Below are 19,945 nucleotides of genomic sequence, written 5' to 3' on the forward strand. Positions count from 1 at the left end.
TAGGAGGGAGGTAGTTCTTTGATCCACCGTCGCCCAAGCATCCAACGCCTCTCTAGCTTTTGGACAGTTCTAACTCTCGTAGCCGCTATCCTATATTCCCATTCGCAAATAGCAGTCGCCGATGCCGCATCTTGCTCGCCGCCGGCCGCCGGGTGCCGCAGGTCGCTCGTCCCCGTCCATCGCGCCACCAGTTGCTGCGCATCGAGGAATGAGATGCCGCTGCCGACGCCCCCTTCTTTGAGGACATGCGCTTCCGCCTGCAGGCAGCTGGACTTCTCAAGAGCTAGCTCATCGAGAGCTCCACCGCTTCAAGCGCAAGTCCCAAAATTGCGTCTCCGACGCCACCTTCTCCTTCAACTCCCTCCACGAGATTCAGATGTTGGCTCAGAGACTCTCAGATTGAAGTCAAATCGCCCTATTCAGATGTTTCAGATGCTGAAAGGAGTTGTTTGTCTTGGACAGCAGATGGCCACAGGCAGCACAGCACCCGGCGGTGAGCAAGGTGCGGCACCGGCGGCGCCTACTTTTCTCCTTTTCTCATTCACGATCACGAGCGAACACGATAGGAGCTACTAGGTGCAAGGACGGTCCAAAAGCTGGAGAGGCGTTGGATGCTTGGGCAACGGTAGATTGAAGAACTACCTCCCTCTTACGTAGTTTGCCTAACTGCAGAGGATCCTGTTCCCGACGAGTCTATGACCAATTGATCATGACTTTCTCTTTTTTTTCGAGATCGAGATATCGATCACCGAAGTGACGCGAATCTCCAAATTCCAGAGCAAATCAACGACGAATTTAACTACATTATAAATTTTATTGAGAAGCTGAAGCCGTATCGTTTGTTGAACTTCCTCGCAGCATTTCCAGAGCCTTTTGATGAGAAGAGAAGAGAACCAAACGCGCGGCAGGCGAGTCACCGCTGCCATGTGGACCCGGACAGCCCGAGACCGCAGGCGGCGAAAACCCCTTGGCTTTGCTACGTGTCGAGGCGCTTCTGGGACCCGCCCCGGTTTCCACGCTGCACACCGAGCCTCCGCACCACTTCGCCTCCCGTCGGCGGCGACGCAACGGGTGCGCATGGCTGTGGCGGTGGCCGCGCCGGTGGTGATCGGGCTCGTCGCGGAGGCGGGAGTCGGCGGGGGTGGGGACGGGGGCGGGCCGCCATTGGAGGTCGCTGGGAGTGAGGTGCCGCCGCCGGTCGAGGTCGACGGGAAGGGGGCGCCGCCGGTGGAGGGAGTAACGGTGGCGGTCACCGCGGGAGGGAAGGACAAGAAGGAGGAGGAGGAGGAGCATAAGAAGAAGAGAAAGAAGAAGGAGGAGGAGAAGGGGCAGGGGGTGAAGTGGCTGGGGCATTACTCCTCCACGCAGGACATACTGCTCGTCGGCGACGGGGACTTCTCCTTCTCGCTGGCTCTGGCCACCGCGTTCGGCTCCGGCGCCAACCTCGTCGCCACGTCCCTCGACACCTACGGTTCGTCTACCATCGCTTCCCCCGCTTCTCGCGACGCAAAGGCGTCCTTCCCCCCTAGTATACGGGCGAATGGTAATGCATTTTGTTGGCCCTTTGCCCCTTGGATACGGGAATAGATTGGAGCAATTGATGGACGGATGGATGGGTACAAGAATTCCATATGCTAGTTCGGCGATTCCAGGGAAATGTGGTACCTTGTGTTAGTTAAAGAAGAATTTTATGCACTTGCTCCATAAGACCATGGTTATCTCAAGATGGGTGAACTATATTTTGCTTTCATATGGTTTAAAGCACCTTGAAACACAGCATTTCCACGTTTACTATGTATTTTTAGAACCTCTGTTGTGTCGTGGACGATACAGGATAAATCATTCTTTTTTGGAACTGATATCATTAACATTCAGCAAAAGGCAAGGAAAAACACCATATCCTGCCATCTTAGAAGCATTAATTCTTTCACACTGTGACAAGACTTCTTTGGGAATTTTAATCTTTCAATAGTTTTATAGTCTATTTTCTCTGCAAAAATCCTCTTTTTTTCAGAGACTCTGAAGAGCAAGTACAGCAAAGCAGAGTCAAATATAACAAATCTGAAAAGATTGAGTGCCACGGTGTTGCATGGTGTTGATACGAAAAAGATGAAGTTACACCCTGACTTGAAGAAAAGAAGGTTTGATCGAATTGTCTTTAATTTTCCTCATGCTGGCTTCAAAGGAAAAGAGGACGACATGCATATGATCAAGTATGTGCATAATCATGTTGTGTGTTTTTGGCAGTTAATGTTTAATTAAACCCTGGATTAGGAATTTTTTTCTTGTTATTTAAATTGATTTACTGCATCATTTTGTATGTCCTAAATGAGTTAAAAACACAATTGATTAAATTTTACTAAGGCTACATCTGCATATGAAGGGCTATGCTCTCCTGTTCAGAAAACATGCTGCTTATTTAGAAAACCTGTGCGTGTAAAAGACATTGTACAGCCTCTTAGCGAAGATGTTCTGCTCTTTTCATTTTCATTCTAGGCACCGCACCGTTGATCTGCTTAACTTATTTTTTTTTCCTGAAATGAACTGTAGCTTTTTATGATTATATCTTACATTATGAATAGGTAGATATCTTAGAAATATTGCCTCAATAATAAGTGGCAGAGATCTTACCTGACCTTCATAGTCAATTTGCTGGAGTCATTTTGCTTTTGATCTTGTGATACAGTAAAAAAATCTCATCTGAGCAACCTTAAAGCAAGAAGAATAAAGCAAGAGCATTATTTGGTGGTTCATGGCTGTTGTGCATATCACATTTTTGCAGCTCCTTGTTGTATTCTACTTCATTCCTTTTTTGTTGTTACATTCTTGTGAAATAGGATTGATAGGTTTAATAAGAAGGTTCGCTATCATATTACAGTGGTCAGGAAATAGTTTGTTGCTGGTTTCTTATTGCATTTGGACAACATATGAACCTTTAAAAATTTTACCATGTTGTTTCACAAAGATTTGTTTCTTAGATAACTTATTCTTAACCATCTGCTGTGATCTTTAGCTCACACAGGGAGCTGGTGTGGGGCTTCTTCAACAATGCGCTCCACCTTCTTCGGCCTTATTGTGAAATCCACATCAGCCACAAGACAGGAGGGGCGTACGACAGATGGGATATTGAGGACCTAGCCTTCGGGGCTTCTCTTGTTCTGGTTGAGAAAGTTGCTTTCCAACAGGAAGATTACCCTGGGTATAACCAAAAGAGAGGAGATAGTGCAAGGTCCGACGAAGCTTTCGATCTAGGCACTTGTTTCACATTCATGTTCCGGATCAGAGACTTGAATTGGAAGAAACTGAATGGAGACATGGCTAGTTCAGTTGGGATCATGGCTCTGGCAACTGAAAGAGGCCCATTTCACCTGTTTCCACCTGATGAAGCATGGCCTCGGCAACGTCTTCCTCCACCAGTTAACGCAGTTCACATGCCGACAACTGTGGAGCTTGATGGAGTTGCTCAAAGTCAACATCCAGATTTTGCACTGAACTTTGATGGCACAGTGAGAGACCCGTATTTTCAACAACCGGGCAATACCGGGCCAATGCTCGGAACCCCAGGGCTATTGGTGAATGCTTTGCACAATCTAGGTGGTGCCATTTGTCCACCAATGAGCAGAATCCCATGTCCTGATCTCCTCGCACCTCAGGAGAAGCCTTGGTATCAACATAGACCTACTGCTGATGCTCCAGGAAGGGATCAGTGTTACTTGGCACGGGAAAACCAGTGGGGTCTGCAGAGGGAGTATGAAATGCAGGGACATGTGATGCCCGCGGAGAGCCATTCTGCCTTGTTGGAACATCAGCGCAGGGACTGGGAGTTTGTTCAGGAGGACCGAAGGATGGTTATTTTTTCTGGTGGGATGTGGTGAACCGTCTTTGGGAGGTGTACGTGTAGAGCTCCAGAATAGAGGAGCTGGGCCTCTCCAAATCACACGTGCAACGTTCGGTGTGATCAGCCATCAGTGTTTTGTGCTCCTGGTGTGACCAGTCATCAGTGTTCTGTGTTCTAAGGCTTGTACAGGTGGTGCATTTTACTATTAACCGTTTGCTCTGACTCTAGCTCACACAAGAAACTGGATTCAAAGCACAAAAGGGGAAAATGAGCATTGACAAGGCTAGTACCATGATATATGATGTTTAGGACACGTTAGTTAGTTTGCAATATTTAGGGCCTGTTTGGGACTGCTCCGCTCCAAAAAAAAATAGCTCCGCTCCAGCTTCATCTTGCCAAACACCTCCAGCTCCAACTATACCAACTCCAAAAAAAATGTGGATTTGGGAGGCAACTTCAAGATTTTCCTGGAGCTCCTCAAAGGGTGCTCTCAAAAAACAACTTTTATAACTCCTCTTGGAGTTGGGTAGAAATTACCCACCAATGCCACCCTTTACACAGTACCGTTCCGAACGAAAAAAATGACCGACGCTTTTTTTCTGCGAGATCGGCCGATTCCTCTGTTCCGTGACTCGGCGGACGCCGCCCGTACGGCTTCCTTCCGCCCGCCCGCCGCCGCCCGCCCGCCGTCGGCGATTCCGCCGCCGCCCTCGCGCCTGACTCGCCGCCACCGCCTGGTACTCCTCCTCCGTCGTCGGCATCTGGCCTCCGGCGCCCGTTCGTCCCGTCGCCGCCCATGGCCGACGGTGCGGAACCCGTGGCCGTCGAGGAGTTGGAGGCGACCGGCGGCCTGGTTGGGGTCGGGCGTGGCCTCGCGGGGGGCGGTCGTGGCTTGTCCGATGTCGACTCCCCGGATTGCCTCGCTCGTGAAGAAGACATTGACTTGGTCGGAGGTTTGGCCGGCGCTGGCGCCGGCCCTGTGCTGGGGGCGGGCGGCCGTGGGTTGGGCGCGGCTGGCCCTGTCCTGGGGGCGCGCGGCCATGGCCTGGGCGCCGCCGGCCGTGGCTTGGCGGTGGGCGGCCGTGGCTTGGTCGGTGGCGCCCGTGCCCATGCCGGCAATAGGACGATGATGGCCGATGATGAGGCTGACTTCGATGAGTTCGTGCCTGTCGGCCAGGCCGGGTTCGGTCATGGCTTGGGCGCGGCCGGCCGTAGTTTGGCAGTGGGTGGCCGTGGCTTTGTCGGTGGCGCCCGTGCCCATACCGGCAGCAAGCAGCCCCCGGCCGACGATGAGGCTGACTTGGAAGAGGTTGTTCTTGGTGCCGAAGATGCAAGTGTCGGCCATGGCCGTCGGAAGAAGTGGCCAGGAAGAGGTCGGGGCCAAGGACAGAGCAAGAAGCCCTCTAGGGCAGCGAAGAAGAATGACGAAGAGGAGGTATGTGAATTGTCCTTGGTGTACGTTTCATCTACGTTGATACATTTGCTCGGTATTGAATGGATGGAACAACAGTAACAAAAATATTATGTTAGTAGTAGTAGGAAACTGATGCAAGCATCCTGCTCAAGTGGTAGTTCAGCTGCAGGTGGTTCATTTGGTGTCGTTTGTCATGTTAGTAAAGTATAGAATGTGGATGCTGCAAGATACATATATGCTTAATTAGTACACAACCTGTGAGCTAAATAGTCTTTATTAGAAAAGATGTTCTGACCTTGAGTTTGGAATTAACCACAAAATATTGTTATGGGAATGTATAGGCAATTACACTGTACTTTTTAAACAAATAAGTAACAGATATCACTGCACTTACACTTCAATTTCCGTATTTGGTGTTGAACATGGTCAGGGAGATATGATGGACTGGACCGACGCATACACATCGATTGTTTGTAACTTGTTTGCAGAACAAGTTAAGAAAGGCAATAGACCAAATACACATTTGAACTCTGTAGGCTATACAGAAGTGTCAAATAGGTTTTATCAGATGACAGAAATTTATCTTAGCAAGATGCAATTGAAAAACAAGTGGGATAAGTTGAAGACAAAATTATCAGCATGGAATAGATTAATGAAGAGGCAAACAGGAACAGGTTGGGATAGAACAAAGGGTGTGATTGACATGGACGATGAGTGGTGGAGGAAGGCAAGGAAGGTGAGGATGTAATTTTTTAAAATTTTTAATGAATCATTCATACTCGTTACTCACTCATAACTAACACTATTTTCTTATCTTATTTTTCACTACAGGATATCCCAGGATGCGGCGGGTTCAGGACAAAACCTCTGCAAAATGTGGATGATTTGACCGTTATGTTTGGTGACATCATTAATGATGAAACAGATCATTGGAACCCTATGACTTCCAACCCTATCATACCCCAAAATGATGAGACTCCTATTGAAGTAGACCTTGATGTTGGTGAGAACCTTGATGGTGGTGGGGATGATATTCATGTGTACCCAACAGAAGAAGATAATGGAGGTGTTGCTGTGAATGACATTGAGGAGGTGTCTCCATCCATTGGCAATGCAAAAAGAAGATCGAGGGTTGTCATAGACAAAGGAAAGAAAGCAAAAACAGGAACCGCACTTGTGATTCAAGAAAAATTGAATGAGATAGCTGAACAAGCCAAGGCTTTCACATCAAGAAAGGTTGGCGAAGTTACTGTTGAACAAGTAATGGATCTTGTTTTGGATTGTGGAGCGGGGTATGGTACCGATGAGCATTTTATTGCTACTGAGTTGTTTGTGAAGAAAGATCAAAGGGACATGTTCATGACACTTCCAACTAAGGACATTAGATTCGGTTGGCTTACGAGGAAGTTCAACGCCAAATACGGGAACTGAAGATCACCATTTGTTTTTTTCAATTATGTGGACACCATTTTTATGTTTATTTATTAATGTCACTTGAACTTTGTCATCATTGAACCTTTTGTATTAATGTCACTTGAACAATGGTGTATTCATGTTATTTTGTTTCATGTCAAATTGCAGGTGTCCGAGAGTGAGAGTGATTGTAGTGAGGAGAGTGCGCAGTTTTGGAGTTTAGTTCTTGGTGGTGCTCAAGTAGCTCAAATTTATGTCGATCTTTATCTAGATAAAAACCCACCAAGAATATCAAACCTTAGTGGCATGGGATGGTTGATGGAGACAATAAGGAATGCAGGAGAATGCCATAGACAACTTCGTATAAATGAGAAAATACTTATGGATCTTCATGATTTATTGGTGGGAAGGTATGGGCTAAAACCTTCGATGCATATGAACACACTTGAGATGTTGGCCATTTTATTATACACTTTGGGTGGAAATGAGTCAAATAGGAGAGCTCAAAATAGATTCAACCACTCTGGTGAAACTATAAGTAGGAAATTTGATGAGGTCTTATTATGTTTGATTGCTATGGCAAAGGATTTCATTAGACCAAAAAATCCAAACTTCCCTACTGTCCATAAAAGGATAAGAGATGACAGACGTGCATATCCACACTTTAAAGATTGCATAGGTGCTCTTGATGGTACTCATATTCGTGTCGCTCTGTCACCTAAGGAGATGGTAAGATATATTGGGAAAACCGGAATGGCAACACAAAATGTTCTAGCTGTTTGTGATTTCGACATGCGTTTCACTTATGTATCCACGGGTCAACCCGGAGCTATGCATGACACAAGTGTGCTGTACAATGCAATTAGAGTGGACGAAGAATTCTTCCCACATCCTCCACAAGGTAACATCGCCTTTATATGATTTATGTTTTACTTGTCCTAGTGCTAAACAAATAATAACTTATATTATCTTCTCATTTTGCAGGCAAATACTATGTTGTTGATGCGGGTTATCCTAATCGCCCTGGGTATCTAGCTCCGTACAAGGGTGAAAGGTATCATTTACCCGAATGGCATAGGGGTATGGAACCAAAGACTCCCGCGGAAAGGTTCAATCATGTTCACTCATCTATTCGCAATATTATTGAGAGATCGTTTGGATTATTAAAAATGAAGTGGCAAATTCTCTACAAGATGCCACCGTACCCTATGTACAAGCAAAAGATGATTGTTGTGGCTACTATGGTCCTTCACAATTATATCCGTGAACATGGAGGTGAAGATATTGACTTTGATCGGTTTGATCGTGATCCTAATTACATACCTACTATCCCGGAAAGGTATAACAAATATGCAGTTTCTCCCTTGGCGTCCGACGGGTCTACTTCGAATGCCAATGCTCCAACTATGGATGTATTTCGTGATGAGTTGGCCACCGCCCTTTCTCTTGCTTGGAACTAGTTAATATTGGTGTGGTTAATTTTGTAATTTCATTTGATGTCACATGAAACAAATTTTAATTTTTATTGGAACAAGTAATGGATCTGTTCTCTAGTACGAAAATTTTCCATGTGAAAAAAGAAACACGAGTAGTGCATGAACGGCACAGTAACCTCATGGGTACTGTAGCGCGGTACTGTAGTATGGTACTGTAGCGCGGAACTGTATTACGAAGCAAAACCTTTGGGCAAAAACGACTATTCCCACTGGTTCCTATAATTTTTGGAGCTAAATTTGGATCCGGTAGCCAAACAGGTACCTAGCTCCCTATTTTTCTGGAGTTGGTGGAGTGGATCTGACAAAAGGTGGAGTTGATGAAGTGGAGCTATTTTTTTTGGAGCGGAGCAGTCCCAAACAGGCCCTTAGATGTTAAAAAAAATGAACTTTGAACTAATTGGTTTGTCCTCATCTCTGTGCTGAGGACCAGCAGCGGCTGTCTCATCTTCACCGGCCGGCTCGATTGCCGCCACGGCTGCCTCATGTGCTCTCGTGGCCTGTCCATGAGTGAGAGCAGCGTGCATTGACAACGTTGCAAGAGAATGGTGAAATTTGAATTGTCTGTCCTTCCCGTCGGTTGTTTCAATCGGCGCGCCTGTCGCGTGTGGGAGGATGATTCTTTTTTTTTCTTGTTTGTTTTTTTACATGAAAACGGTTTTGACACTCATACGGAAACAATTTTCTAAAAATAGAATAGCACCATTGTCACTTGCAGTTTTCTACGTGGCAGATAGTACGGCATGCACCAGATGTCATGGTGCCATGCGAACAACTCCGCGACCGATGTTTTCTACTGTAGTAAAAGCTGACTTTTTGCCACTTAGGGCCCTTTGGTAGGGCTTGTCGGGCGGCTTCTGGAGAAGCCGTACCAAATACCCTTCCAAAAAATGGCTTCTCTCGTGAAGCACCCATGAAGCCGTTTTCCAATTTGTACTAGGGAGGAGAAGTCGGAAAAACCAGCTCCCCGCGGCTTCCCCTCCATCCGCGCCCCCCATGTTACGAAACTAGCCCTGAAGTTCACGGAATTTACATGCAAATTGCCACCGCCTCCTTCCCGAACCGTTCTTTTCCTCCCTCCTTCTCACGGTCTCGGTCTGGTGGCGGTGGCCGGCATGGATGAGCGGGATGCGGCTCCGTCAATGGGAAACTGGGCTCCGGAGGCTGAAAGGGGCAGATCCGGTGGTGGGCTTCAGGATGCGGCCAGCGGAGGGGCTAGCGGTGCGTGGTTCGTGTCCAATGGAGGGGCTGGTAGTGCCCTGTTCGTGTGGTTGGGAGGCCCGGCGACGAGTCCCCTGGGCGCCCTCTTGGCCGCCGCGGGAGTGCCTCCTGGCGTGGTGGCGGGCGCATGGCCTGGAGGCGCAGCAACCGTGGTGGGCCAGCCGCCGGTGCAACAACCTGGCGTCCCAGCCGCGGCAGGCGTGGCCGCCGGCGCGTGGCCCGGCATCCCCGGTGCAGGCACATCAGCGCCGCTAGCCTCTGGCGGCATGGCCCCAGCAGTGGCGGGCCTGGCCTCCGGCGCATGGCCCGGCGCCACCATGGCCGCAAGCATAGGCATGCCGGGAGGATGGCCGGAGTGGTGGGCCGGAGCAGTAGCGGTGGCTCTAGGGCTGGATTGGTTTCGTGCTGATCCTCAACTCGCTTCACAGGAGACAGCTTCACTGGAGGTTGGAGGCAATGAACGGGGTAATGAGCGGCTGCCGGTTCGGGCCACCTCTGGTCCGGTTCGGGGCTCCTCAACTCGCCGAAGAGGTACCCTCGCACCTAGGCCACCACCGACAGCAAGGACAGCTCCTGCTCCTGCATCTGTGGATGTCGACCTCACCGATCCAAGGTAAGAACATATGATCCAAGGGAAGTGATTTCCTTGTTTGACCTTGAAATGGATCATCTGAATGGATCATGATATGCTTGTTTGAGCCTAGGTACTGCACTGGCGAAATAGTAGCTATGTCTGTGCTTAGTGGTTGCTTAGATGGTTTACAATTTCCTTTACCTTGCTATGGTGCATGGAATTTCTGTGGTACAGGCAATAGTTATGTGCAGTTCCTATGATTTGAGAGGTGTTGCTGTTTAGTACAATGCCGCATGAAAAGATTGGATTTTGGGTTAGAGAGTGCAGCTTTTCCTTCAGGTGTTTAGTACAACTTCCTTCAGCATCATTGCATCACAGATTGAATAGCAATGCTAAATCAGATCCTGGCAGATACACTGTCAACATTTAAGCCCTACTGAGTTTTGAGGAATAGGTTATGTTATCTACCCAAATTAGCTGACCTCCAGATTGTCTTGTTCACTCCACTTGTTTCTGGAACAGCTTACTACTTAGCATATCTACCCAAATTAGCTACTACTTCACTTGTTTCTGGAACAACTTACTACTTAGCATGGATCCTGAAGGACTTCACTGAATACAACTGTTTGTAGACGAACTGTTAGCTTATGTTCAGAAAAAGTGAAACAACATGAACTTCTTATATCTAGAAAATATGTTTGCATCAATAAAATGAGATTTGATGTGAATATTGTTGAACTGTGTTTTCAAACATATGCAGTTGTTTGATAAAAATATGGGATACATGTGCTGTTTTAACCTTTTAGAGTTGATGGATGGCAATTTGGCATCAGACTTAGTACATGTTTAGCATTTGATTTACAAGTAGGTGGCTTGGCATTGTACATATAGCCTTAACAGTGCAGCTCCTTTCTCATGAATTATTGCCAGCAAGCAATGATTGCCCACAGACTCGACTATAGATAAATAATTCCATATCATTTTTTCAAAACCATTCAAGTTAAAGATTTGGTGGTATGCTGATGCATCCTAATATTGGAACAAAAATGACTACCAAAGTTGAGCATACAGTGCATACAGAACAAGAATATCTACCCAAATTAGCTATTCAGTGAAGTCCTTCAGGATCCATGCTAAATCAGGATTAGTTTGCTCAATGGCTTGCAACTGCTATTGTGCAAACAATATGCTTCTATTGTGCTTTGAAGAAGCATATTTGTATAACTAGCATTTATACTCCTTTGAGCTAGCAGTGGAACACTATACCTCTAGATTATGCTTTTTCCTTATCAAACTGATTTTGTTAGCAACAGCTTGGCTAATTGGTGTGATGAGAACAATAGGATAGTTTGTGAGATTTTTGCTGATGAAGTTTTAAAAGGAAATAGATCAAGTACTCATTTGAGTAAGACCGGGTACAAGAATGTGATAGCAAGATTTAAAGAGAGGACTGGGATTGACTATACTAGAAAGCAATTCAAGAATAAATGGGACAAATCGAAGCAAGATTATGCTATTTGGAAGCAGTTGAAAAATAAGGAGACTGGGATTGGATGGGATGAATCTGGGAAGAATATTGTAATGTCAGAGGCTTGGTGGAAGAAAACAACAAAAGTAAGTAGAATTTTACAAGTTACAGTTGTTTCAAATTTTTGTTTTATAATATGTAAAAATATTGTTATCTGACTATTGCATTTCAGGATATAAAGGGCTCCGCCAAATTCAAGCTGAAAAGACTACAAAATGAAGAACAACTAAGCATTATGTTTGAAGACCTCAGGAATACTGGTGATGAACATTGATCCATTTCCAGTGGTATAGCACCTTCCCTAGCAAACTTGTCTCGTGAAAGTTCTCCAATTCCTATTGATGATGAAGATGAAGCAGAAAATGATTATGACAGTGAGCCAGAGGAGGTGACACCTAGGAGTGTGCAAGTTTCAAAGAGAGGTAGAGGGGCTAGTAACATGAAGGGAAAGAAACCCAAGACAAGTACAGGTCAGTGGTTTCAGGAACAAATGGGCAAGATTGTGGAGATGAATGAGAGGACAGCTGCATCTTGTGAGTTCATTGCAAGGAGGGAGGATACATCTGGTTGTTCCATCCAGGATGTCATGGCTTTGGTCAAGGATTGTGGGGCTTTTCCCTCGACGAATGAACATTTTGTTGCATCTCTAGTTTTTACCAAGAGGGCTAAACGAGAGATGTTTATGACTCTGGATACTCCTGAGGAGAGATTTGATTGGCTGAATAGGAAGTATGAATGGATGACTAGAAATGATGTGCCTAAGTAGTTTGTGCAATCTTGTATCCTTTGAATTATGTTTCTATTTCTATGCTACATTGAATTCTATGCTACTTTGAAATATGTATGCTACTTTGAATCTTCATGAGTGTTGTTACTCTGAATCTTCTATATGCTACTTTGAATATGATTGCTACTTTGAATCTGTAATTTGAAATTCATGAGTGTTGTTTATATCATGAACAGATCTGAATCTTCTGATGATGAGATGTCTGATCATGATGAATGGGTTAAAAACACTCTAGGATTGTTGCAGTCTGCTTAGAATTGTCAATTTGCCACTGCTCTTATTTCTTGCAAGTACTTCATGACTTACCATGACAATAATGATGTTAGAACTCCGGCACAAAGTGGATTCGGTTGGACAACGGAGAAGCTGAACACTCCAAGTGAAAGTCATAAGCAATTTCGAATGAATGCATCTCTATTTTACAAAGTTGCATGATCTGTTAGTGGGTAACTATAGACTAAAATCATTTCTTCATATGAGTTCTATGGAATCATTGGCTATTTTCCTACTTGTGTGTGGGCAAGGTACTTCCAACAGTGGTGTGCATGGTATATTCAAGCACTCCAACAGTGGTGTGCATGGTATATTCAAGCACTCTGCAGAAACAATTAGTAGAAAATTTGAGGAGGTATTGATATGTATGGTGGCTATGAGTGCAGACTACATAAAGCCAATTGACCGTAATTTCTCTACTACACATCCTAGGATCAGTAATGATCGTAGGATGATGCCACACTTTAAAGATTGCATTGGAGCTTTAGATGGCACTCACATTTCAGCGACACCACGTCCTGAGGACCAGATTAGGTACATTGGTCGGAGTGGCAAAGCAACACAAAATGTTCTTGGTATTGTTGATTTCGACATGAGGTTCACTTATACATCTATTGGCCAGCCCGGATCTATGCATGATACTAATATTCTCTTCCATGCACTTCGACATGATCATGCCACCTTTCCACACCCCCTCTAGGTATGTCGGATCACCTACCTTATCTTTTCGCATGTCTATACATGAATGCATGCGGCTCACAACCTTCATTTTTTTTACATATGTGTTTAGGAAAGTATTATATGGTTGATGCCGGGTACCCAAATAGACCTGGTTACTTGGCACCATACAAGGGTGAAAGGTATCATGTGCTAGATTGGAGGAGAGGTCCTGCTCCAAATGGTGAGCAAGAACATTTTAACCATTTGCATTCAAGTATTCGTAATGTGGTAGAGCACTCTTTTGGTGTGTGGAAAATGAAGTGGAGAATCCTTCTCAAGATGCCGAGTTACCCTATGGAGAAGCAAATGATGATAGTTGCCGTAACCATGTGTCTTCATAACTTCATTCGTGAAAACCACGCACAAGATAAGGATTTCCGCAAATACGATCGGAATCTCAATTATGTGCCCACTATACCTTCAAGATATAGGAAGCTCTATGTCTCTTAAGATGCTCGAGATACATCCAACATGGAAATAGATGATCAAACCATGGATAAATTTCGAGATGATCTTGCTATGTTCTTTTCTAGATCATCTTGAGCATGTCTGTTAGCTTATATGGTTGCATGCTATGTAAGGATTATGGCTACTTTTTTAATTATTAGTTTGTATGGTTGCATGTCATGTAAGGATTATGCCTCCTTTTGTAATTACAGCCGCACGAATCCCTTTAATTTATATTCATAATTTGTAATGAACTCAAATTAGCGAATGGTCAGGAAGAGTCACGAGGATGGATTGCGATCGTGTGGAGAACGAAAAAAGAAAGAGAAAAAAGAATGGAAGGACATGGACCGGATTAAGGAAAAGAAAAATTAAATAGGAAACTAATTCTTTTTATTATTGCTTAAACAATAATCCTTTTATTTTTTTTAAATTTCTAATAAACTCAAATTTATAAACAAATGTTAAGCATTACATTCATCTATTCAAACAATCCATATAATCAAGGGTATCTATGACATTTGATTTATCACAGCCATTCCTAAAAATACAATATAGGAGAAGTCGTTTTGCCAAACGCTCTTCAGAACGGCTTCAGCTTCACTAGAGGAGCTGTTTCACTAGAGCAGCCGCAGCCGTTTCAGCAACAGTCGTAGCTCTGCCAAATAGACCCTTAATTTTTGTGTGATATGGTGACGTAATAGAGAAAGATAACTTGACAAGACATGACCATACCATCGCAATTCGCAAACACCTCTCTCGATCATGCGGTGTTCACTTGCTCGAGAGTTGAGGTCCGATGACGTGGTGATATCAATCGTAAGGTGTGTGTGATTGATGAGAATTCTATGACGGTGCCTGTTACTTTATGTAACAATATATTGATAATTGTTTCTACTCTAATGTTTGGAATACTTACACCTACTATTCCCTGCCAAATAAATTCATAATTTTTACTTATGTATTTAGAAATAAGTTTATATCTAGGTGCATAATAAAATAAAAAAACGAACTACAATTTGGAAGGGAGGGACTACTCATCATTATTCAAATTTCGAACAACACACGAAACCATTGTTGTTCTAACTTTAAGCGAAAAATGGAGGTCTCTTTGATGCAAAACTTTGGGGGTGTTTGGCTCAGGGAGGCTAAACTTTAGCCCTGTCACATCGGATGTTTACATACTAATTAGGAGTATTAACATAGTCTAATTACAAAACTAATTACACAGATGGAGGTTAACTCGTGAGACGAATCTATTAAGCCTAATTAGTCCATGATTTGACAATGTGGTGCTACAGTAATCATTTACTAATGATGGATTAATTAAACTTAATAGATTCGTCTCGCGGATTAGTCCACGAGTTCGGCAGTTAGTTTTATAATTAGCTCATGTTTAGTCCTCCTAATTAGCATCCAAACGTCCGATGTGACAGGGGCTAAAATTTAACCGGTATCCAAACCGTCCCAAATGCTATGCATTTTCAAATGAGAACCTTAACATGGAATCCGCATTTACTTTTCTCCAATAATCCGGCCCTTGATTCCAGAAAACCGAAGACCAAACGCGGCGCCCGGCGATCCCTGCCATGTGGGCCCGGAGCCCCGGGAAACTTTCCCCTCGGCTATCGCTACACGTCGACGCTGATCGAACCCCACCCAGTTGGTCGCTTGACTCGAGTCCACAACATTTCGCCTCCAGCGACGGCGATGCACGCACACGCACGCATGGCCGTGGGCGTGGGGGTGGCCGTGCCGGAGGAAGGGGACTCCGCCGCCGCGGAGCTCGTCGGCGGGGCGGAGGGTGAGGCGCCATTGGTGGCTGCTGGGAAGGAGCCGCCGCCGCCAGCTGATGGGTTGCCCGCAGTTGAGGTAGAGGGGAAGGGGGCAGAGCCGCCAATGGAGGGGGCACCGACGGTGACCACCGTGGAAAGGGCGGAGGAGGCCCACAAGGCCGAGGACAAGAATGAGGCGGAGGCGGAGGATGGGGTGCCCGCTGTCCAGGTAGAGGGGAAGGGTGCGGCGGCGCCATTGGAGGGGGCACCGGCGGTGATCACCGTGGAAGGGGAGCAGGAGGCCCACAAGGTCGAGGGCAAGAAGGAGGCGGAGCCGGAGCCGGAGGCGAAGGCGGAGGCCGAGGCGGAGGAGGAGGATGAAGGGGAGAAGTGGCTGGGGCATTACTCCTCCGGGCAGAGCATACTGATCGTCGGCGACGGGGACTTCTCCTTCTCGCTGGCGCTGGCCACCGCGTTCGGCTCCGGCGCCAACCTCGTCGCCACGTCCCTCGACACCTATGGTTTGTCTACTTCGATCGCTTCCGTTTCTTCTTGCGGCGGGTAAAGTAAATGTGCCTTCGCTACAGCATAGTTCTACTAGCAGTTAACAATGCTGATCCCCTTTTTTGACCTTTTGCGCCTTTGGTATGTGCGTTAATGTAACTAGGAATGGATGGATGCATTAGAGGATATGATCTGCTAAATTTGACGATTGCTGTAAAACGTAGCTTGAGTTGGTTAAAGGAGGATTATGATCATCCGTCTGAAGCAATCAAGCAACACCTCTGTAGCTTTCATACGGTTATTGCACATTGCTGGCTTGTGGCATAACATATCCACCATTACGTTTTTTAGGCAGAAAAAAGATAAAGCAATTCAAGCAATTAGTTTGGAGACCAGTTGAATGAAAATAAACATAAATGAACCAGCAAGAAGATTAGCATTTAGCGAAAGAGAAAATGCACCATATAAAGCCATCTAATAAATCTGTCCTGATTTAACTCTACATAATAAGTTTTTGAGAGGAAGATGGTAGCCGATCAGGCCACCTAAACTTTGTTGCAAAGGAATAATTTAACTCTACATAATCACCACTGTTTATCGGTTCCTTTAGGAAAACTTATCATCTTTCAATAGTTTCCCAGTCTTGTATTTGCTTCATTCTAAATCACATATAGCCTTGTTGATGTGCTTAATTACCTTGTAAGTTTAAGTCATACTATGGTTTTTGTTTCTTGTACATTGGGCTGATAGACTTATCTACTCTTTCTGCATTTCCTGTGGGAAACTCTCGTTTGCAGAGGCTCTGAGGGGCAAGTACAGCAAAGCAGAGTCAAATATAATGGAGCTGAAAAGATTGGGCGCCACGGTTTTGCATGGTGTTGATGCGAAAAAAATGAGGTTTCACACTGACTTGAAGAACAGCAGGTTTGATCGGATTGTCTTTAATTTTCCCCATGCTGGCTTCAAAGGAAAAGAGGACGACATGCATATGATGAAGTACGTCACTATCTCATTATTATGTTCTTTTGCAGTAACCGTTTGATTAAACCCTGGTTTAAGGTAGCTGTTCATGTTCTTCGTATGGATGGGCTCATTATTTGTCTTACTGAGCTCCTTAAGAGATTTGATTAAATATTTCTAAGGCTACATCTGCATATGAAGGGTTACACACTTGTGTATATAAAACCTGGCATAAATGACACTGGGTAGAACCTCAGTGAAATTGGTTCCTTTTTCACCGTACCACCATTGATCACTGCTGAACTAGTTTTTTGAAATGAACTTTAGCTCTTTGTAGTTACATTAAGAATAAGTAATACCTTGGATATGTTACCTCAAGAATAAGTTGACAGACGTCCTGAATGGTCCATCGGCTAGAGTACATTTTGCTTTAGATCGAATCATCTTGTGATACAGTAGAAATAATCCAATATGAAAACCTTAATGATAGAAGAATAAACTAAGATCATTATTTTGCTGGTGAAACCTTTGCATGTATAACTTTATTTCAAGCACTTTATAGTAACTCTTTAATTTTCAGTAGAAGATTTTCCATAGATATAAGTAGGATTGATCGGTTTCACAAGAAGCTTCATCTTTCCATGACAGTGGTCATAAAATAGTTAGCTGATGGTTTCTTATACTAGAGCTAAACAACACAGAAACCCTTTTGGAATGTGCCATCTTACGTCCTTCTTTTTTCATATTTAATCTATTCGCAAAAAAAAAATTAACCATATGCTGTGACTTTCAGCTTACACAAGGAGTTGTTGTGGGGCTTTTTCTTCAATGCACGCCACCTTGTTCGGCGATACGGTGAAATCCATGTTACCCACAAGACAGGGCATCCATATGACAGATGGGATCTCGAGCACCTGGCCTCTGGGTCTTCTCTTGCTATGGTTGAGAAAGTTGCTTTTCGAAAGGAAGACTACCCCGGTTATAACCAGAAGAGGGGAGATAGTGCAAGGTGCGACGAACCTTTCGATCTAGGTGCTTGTTCCACATTCAAGTTCCAAATCAGGGACTTGAAGAAGCTGAAGAAAATGAATGGACAGAGAGCTGGTTCAATCCCAAACCTTGGATGCAGCAACATCCATCGGCAACATTTTCCTCTGCCGGACAACACAGGCAACATACTGATGCCCCTGCTGCCTTACATAGCTGATCAAAGGCCACAGCCAGGTTTTCCACCGAACTCTGATGGCATGGTGAGAGCACCATATTTCCCTCAACATGACAGTTTCCATCCAATGGTTACCATGCCACGGCCATGGCTGAATGCTTTGCCCAATCCAGACGGCATTAATCGACAGGTCAGTTTTCATCCAATGGTTAGCATGCCAGGGCCATGGCCGAATGCTTTGCCCGATCAAGGTGACATTCATCAACAAGACAGTTTCCATCCAATGGTTAGCATACCAGGGCCATGGCCGAATGCTTTGCCACCTCCAGGCGGCGTTCCTCCACCAATGAGCCGAATCCCATGCCCCGATCTCCATGCACCTCATGAGCAGCATTGGTATCAACAGAGAACTGTTCCTGATCAGCTAGGGGGAGACAACTACTTTTCCGCCAGGGAATACGAAATGCAGAGGCAAGTGATGCCTGGAGCAACCGGCTTGAACCATTCTGCCTTCTTGGGACATCACCACATGGACGGGGAGTCTGTTCAGAAGCGAGAGTGGCTGCGCTGGATGATTGCACGGTATGGTAGGCCTTGAAGGATCATTGTTTTGGGGCGGGTTGTGGACTACTACTGCTGCTGGTGGTGCATGCGTAGATCGCCAGAGTAGACGAGCTGGCCGGCCGTTCAGAACAGATAGCTACGCCAACTTCGGTGCGACAAGCGTTTTTTTGTTCCAGTTCCAGGCTTGTACAGGTACGGCCATTTTTTGTGGCATGACACTGACTACGGCAGCAAAACGAGTTGCTGTTCCTACTTCTGTACTCCTAGCCCTAGGCACTTAGGCGGTCAAGCCTCCTTTTGAAGTGGAGCTGTCTGAAGGGAACTGATTAGCCTGTTCCCTATTTTGCATGGCTGAGTACAATCGCAAAGACCACGCCAAAGACAGCTTGCCTGTCACATCGGATGTTTATACTAATTAGAAGTATTAAACATAGTCTAATTAAAAAAACTAATTGCATAGATGGAGTCTAATTCGCGAGACAAATCTATTAAACCTAATTACTCCATGATTTGATAATGTGGTGCTACGGTAACCATTTGCTAATGATGGATTAATTAATCTTAATAGATTCATCTCGCGAATTAGACTTCAAGCCTGTTTGGATTCGGCGTCCTAAACTTTAGGACATGTCACATCGGATGTTTAGATACTAATTAGAAGTATTAAATATAATCTAATTACAAAACTAATTGCACAGATGGAGTCTAATTCGTGAGACGAATCTATTAAGCCTAATTAGTCCATGATGTAACAATGTGGTGCTACAGTAACCATTTGCTAATGATGGATTAATTAGGCTTAATAGATTCATCTCGTGAATTAGTATAGGAGTTTTGCAGTTAGTTTCATAATTAGCTCATGTTTAGTCCTCCTAATTAGCGTCCGAATATCCGATGTGACCCTCCTAAAGTTTAGTACCTTGTATACAAACACCCCCTTATTTTAAAATTAGTTTTGTAATTAGCTCATATTTAGGACTCCTAATTAGCATCTGAACATCCAATGTGATCCTGCTGAAGTTTAGCACCTCGTATCAAACACCCAACGGCTTATGTTTGAGTTCATTAGCTGAGTACAATCAGTTAAGGGTAATAATTAGTTTTTTGCCATCACTATGGAGTGTACGGAGTGAATGACAGGCTAAATGCCATTCAGTGACTCAATTAGGCCGGCTGGTTAGTGACAGGAGATTAGTGTGCCATCCGTAAGGTGATATAAAAAGTTAAATATTCCTAGCAAAGGAGCCAGAGTTGGAAAAATACCATCAC

At 44.9% G+C, this 19,945-nt stretch overlaps 3 protein-coding genes across 3 annotated transcripts; all 3 read left to right on the top strand.

Annotated features, from left to right (window-relative positions):
- Nucleotides 1-1,077: 1,077 nt before the first annotated feature.
- On the top strand, nucleotides 1,078-3,946 carry LOC101758052. The gene is made up of 4 exons (XM_004959492.2): nucleotides 1,078-1,236; nucleotides 1,333-1,471; nucleotides 2,015-2,213; nucleotides 3,014-3,946. The coding sequence occupies exons 1-4, from the start codon at nucleotides 1,078-1,080 to the stop codon at nucleotides 3,873-3,875; spliced, it is 1,359 nt and encodes a 452-aa protein (XP_004959549.1). The 3' UTR covers nucleotides 3,876-3,946.
- Nucleotides 3,947-5,844: 1,898 nt separating this feature from the next.
- On the top strand, nucleotides 5,845-6,683 carry LOC105913795 (zinc finger CCCH domain-containing protein 43-like). The gene is made up of 2 exons (XM_012843694.1): nucleotides 5,845-5,988; nucleotides 6,084-6,683. The coding sequence occupies exons 1-2, from the start codon at nucleotides 5,845-5,847 to the stop codon at nucleotides 6,681-6,683; spliced, it is 744 nt and encodes a 247-aa protein (XP_012699148.1).
- Nucleotides 6,684-15,399: 8,716 nt separating this feature from the next.
- Nucleotides 15,400-19,039, top strand: LOC101758466. Its single transcript, XM_022824653.1, has 3 exons — nucleotides 15,400-16,004; nucleotides 16,785-16,983; nucleotides 17,741-19,039. The coding sequence occupies exons 1-3, from the start codon at nucleotides 15,419-15,421 to the stop codon at nucleotides 18,708-18,710; spliced, it is 1,755 nt and encodes a 584-aa protein (XP_022680388.1). The 5' UTR covers nucleotides 15,400-15,418; the 3' UTR covers nucleotides 18,711-19,039.
- The last annotated feature ends 906 nt before the right edge of the window (nucleotides 19,040-19,945 follow it).

This window comes from Setaria italica, chromosome II (genome assembly GCF_000263155.2).
Source record: "Setaria italica strain Yugu1 chromosome II, Setaria_italica_v2.0, whole genome shotgun sequence".
NCBI classification, from domain to species: Eukaryota; Viridiplantae; Streptophyta; class Magnoliopsida; order Poales; family Poaceae; genus Setaria; species Setaria italica.

What these genes read in the sequence shown, in the direction of transcription:
- LOC101758052 (XM_004959492.2), top strand. Translation starts at nt 1,078, where the DNA reads ATGGCTGTGGCGGTGGCCGCGCCGGTGGTGATCGGGCTCGTCGCGGAG. An exon ending in CACGTCCCTCGACACCTACG is followed by an intron (nt 1,472 to 2,014) that starts GTTCGTCTACCA and finishes TCTTTTTTTCAG; the next exon opens with AGACTCTGAAGAGCAAGTAC. An exon ending in GACGACATGCATATGATCAA is followed by an intron (nt 2,214 to 3,013) that starts GTATGTGCATAA and finishes TGTGATCTTTAG; the next exon opens with CTCACACAGGGAGCTGGTGT.
- LOC105913795 (XM_012843694.1), top strand. Translation starts at nt 5,845, where the DNA reads ATGCAATTGAAAAACAAGTGGGATAAGTTGAAGACAAAATTATCAGCA. An exon ending in GGTGGAGGAAGGCAAGGAAG is followed by an intron (nt 5,989 to 6,083) that starts GTGAGGATGTAA and finishes TTTTCACTACAG; the next exon opens with GATATCCCAGGATGCGGCGG.
- LOC101758466 (XM_022824653.1), top strand. Translation starts at nt 15,419, where the DNA reads ATGCACGCACACGCACGCATGGCCGTGGGCGTGGGGGTGGCCGTGCCG. An exon ending in CACGTCCCTCGACACCTATG is followed by an intron (nt 16,005 to 16,784) that starts GTTTGTCTACTT and finishes TCTCGTTTGCAG; the next exon opens with AGGCTCTGAGGGGCAAGTAC. An exon ending in GACGACATGCATATGATGAA is followed by an intron (nt 16,984 to 17,740) that starts GTACGTCACTAT and finishes TGTGACTTTCAG; the next exon opens with CTTACACAAGGAGTTGTTGT.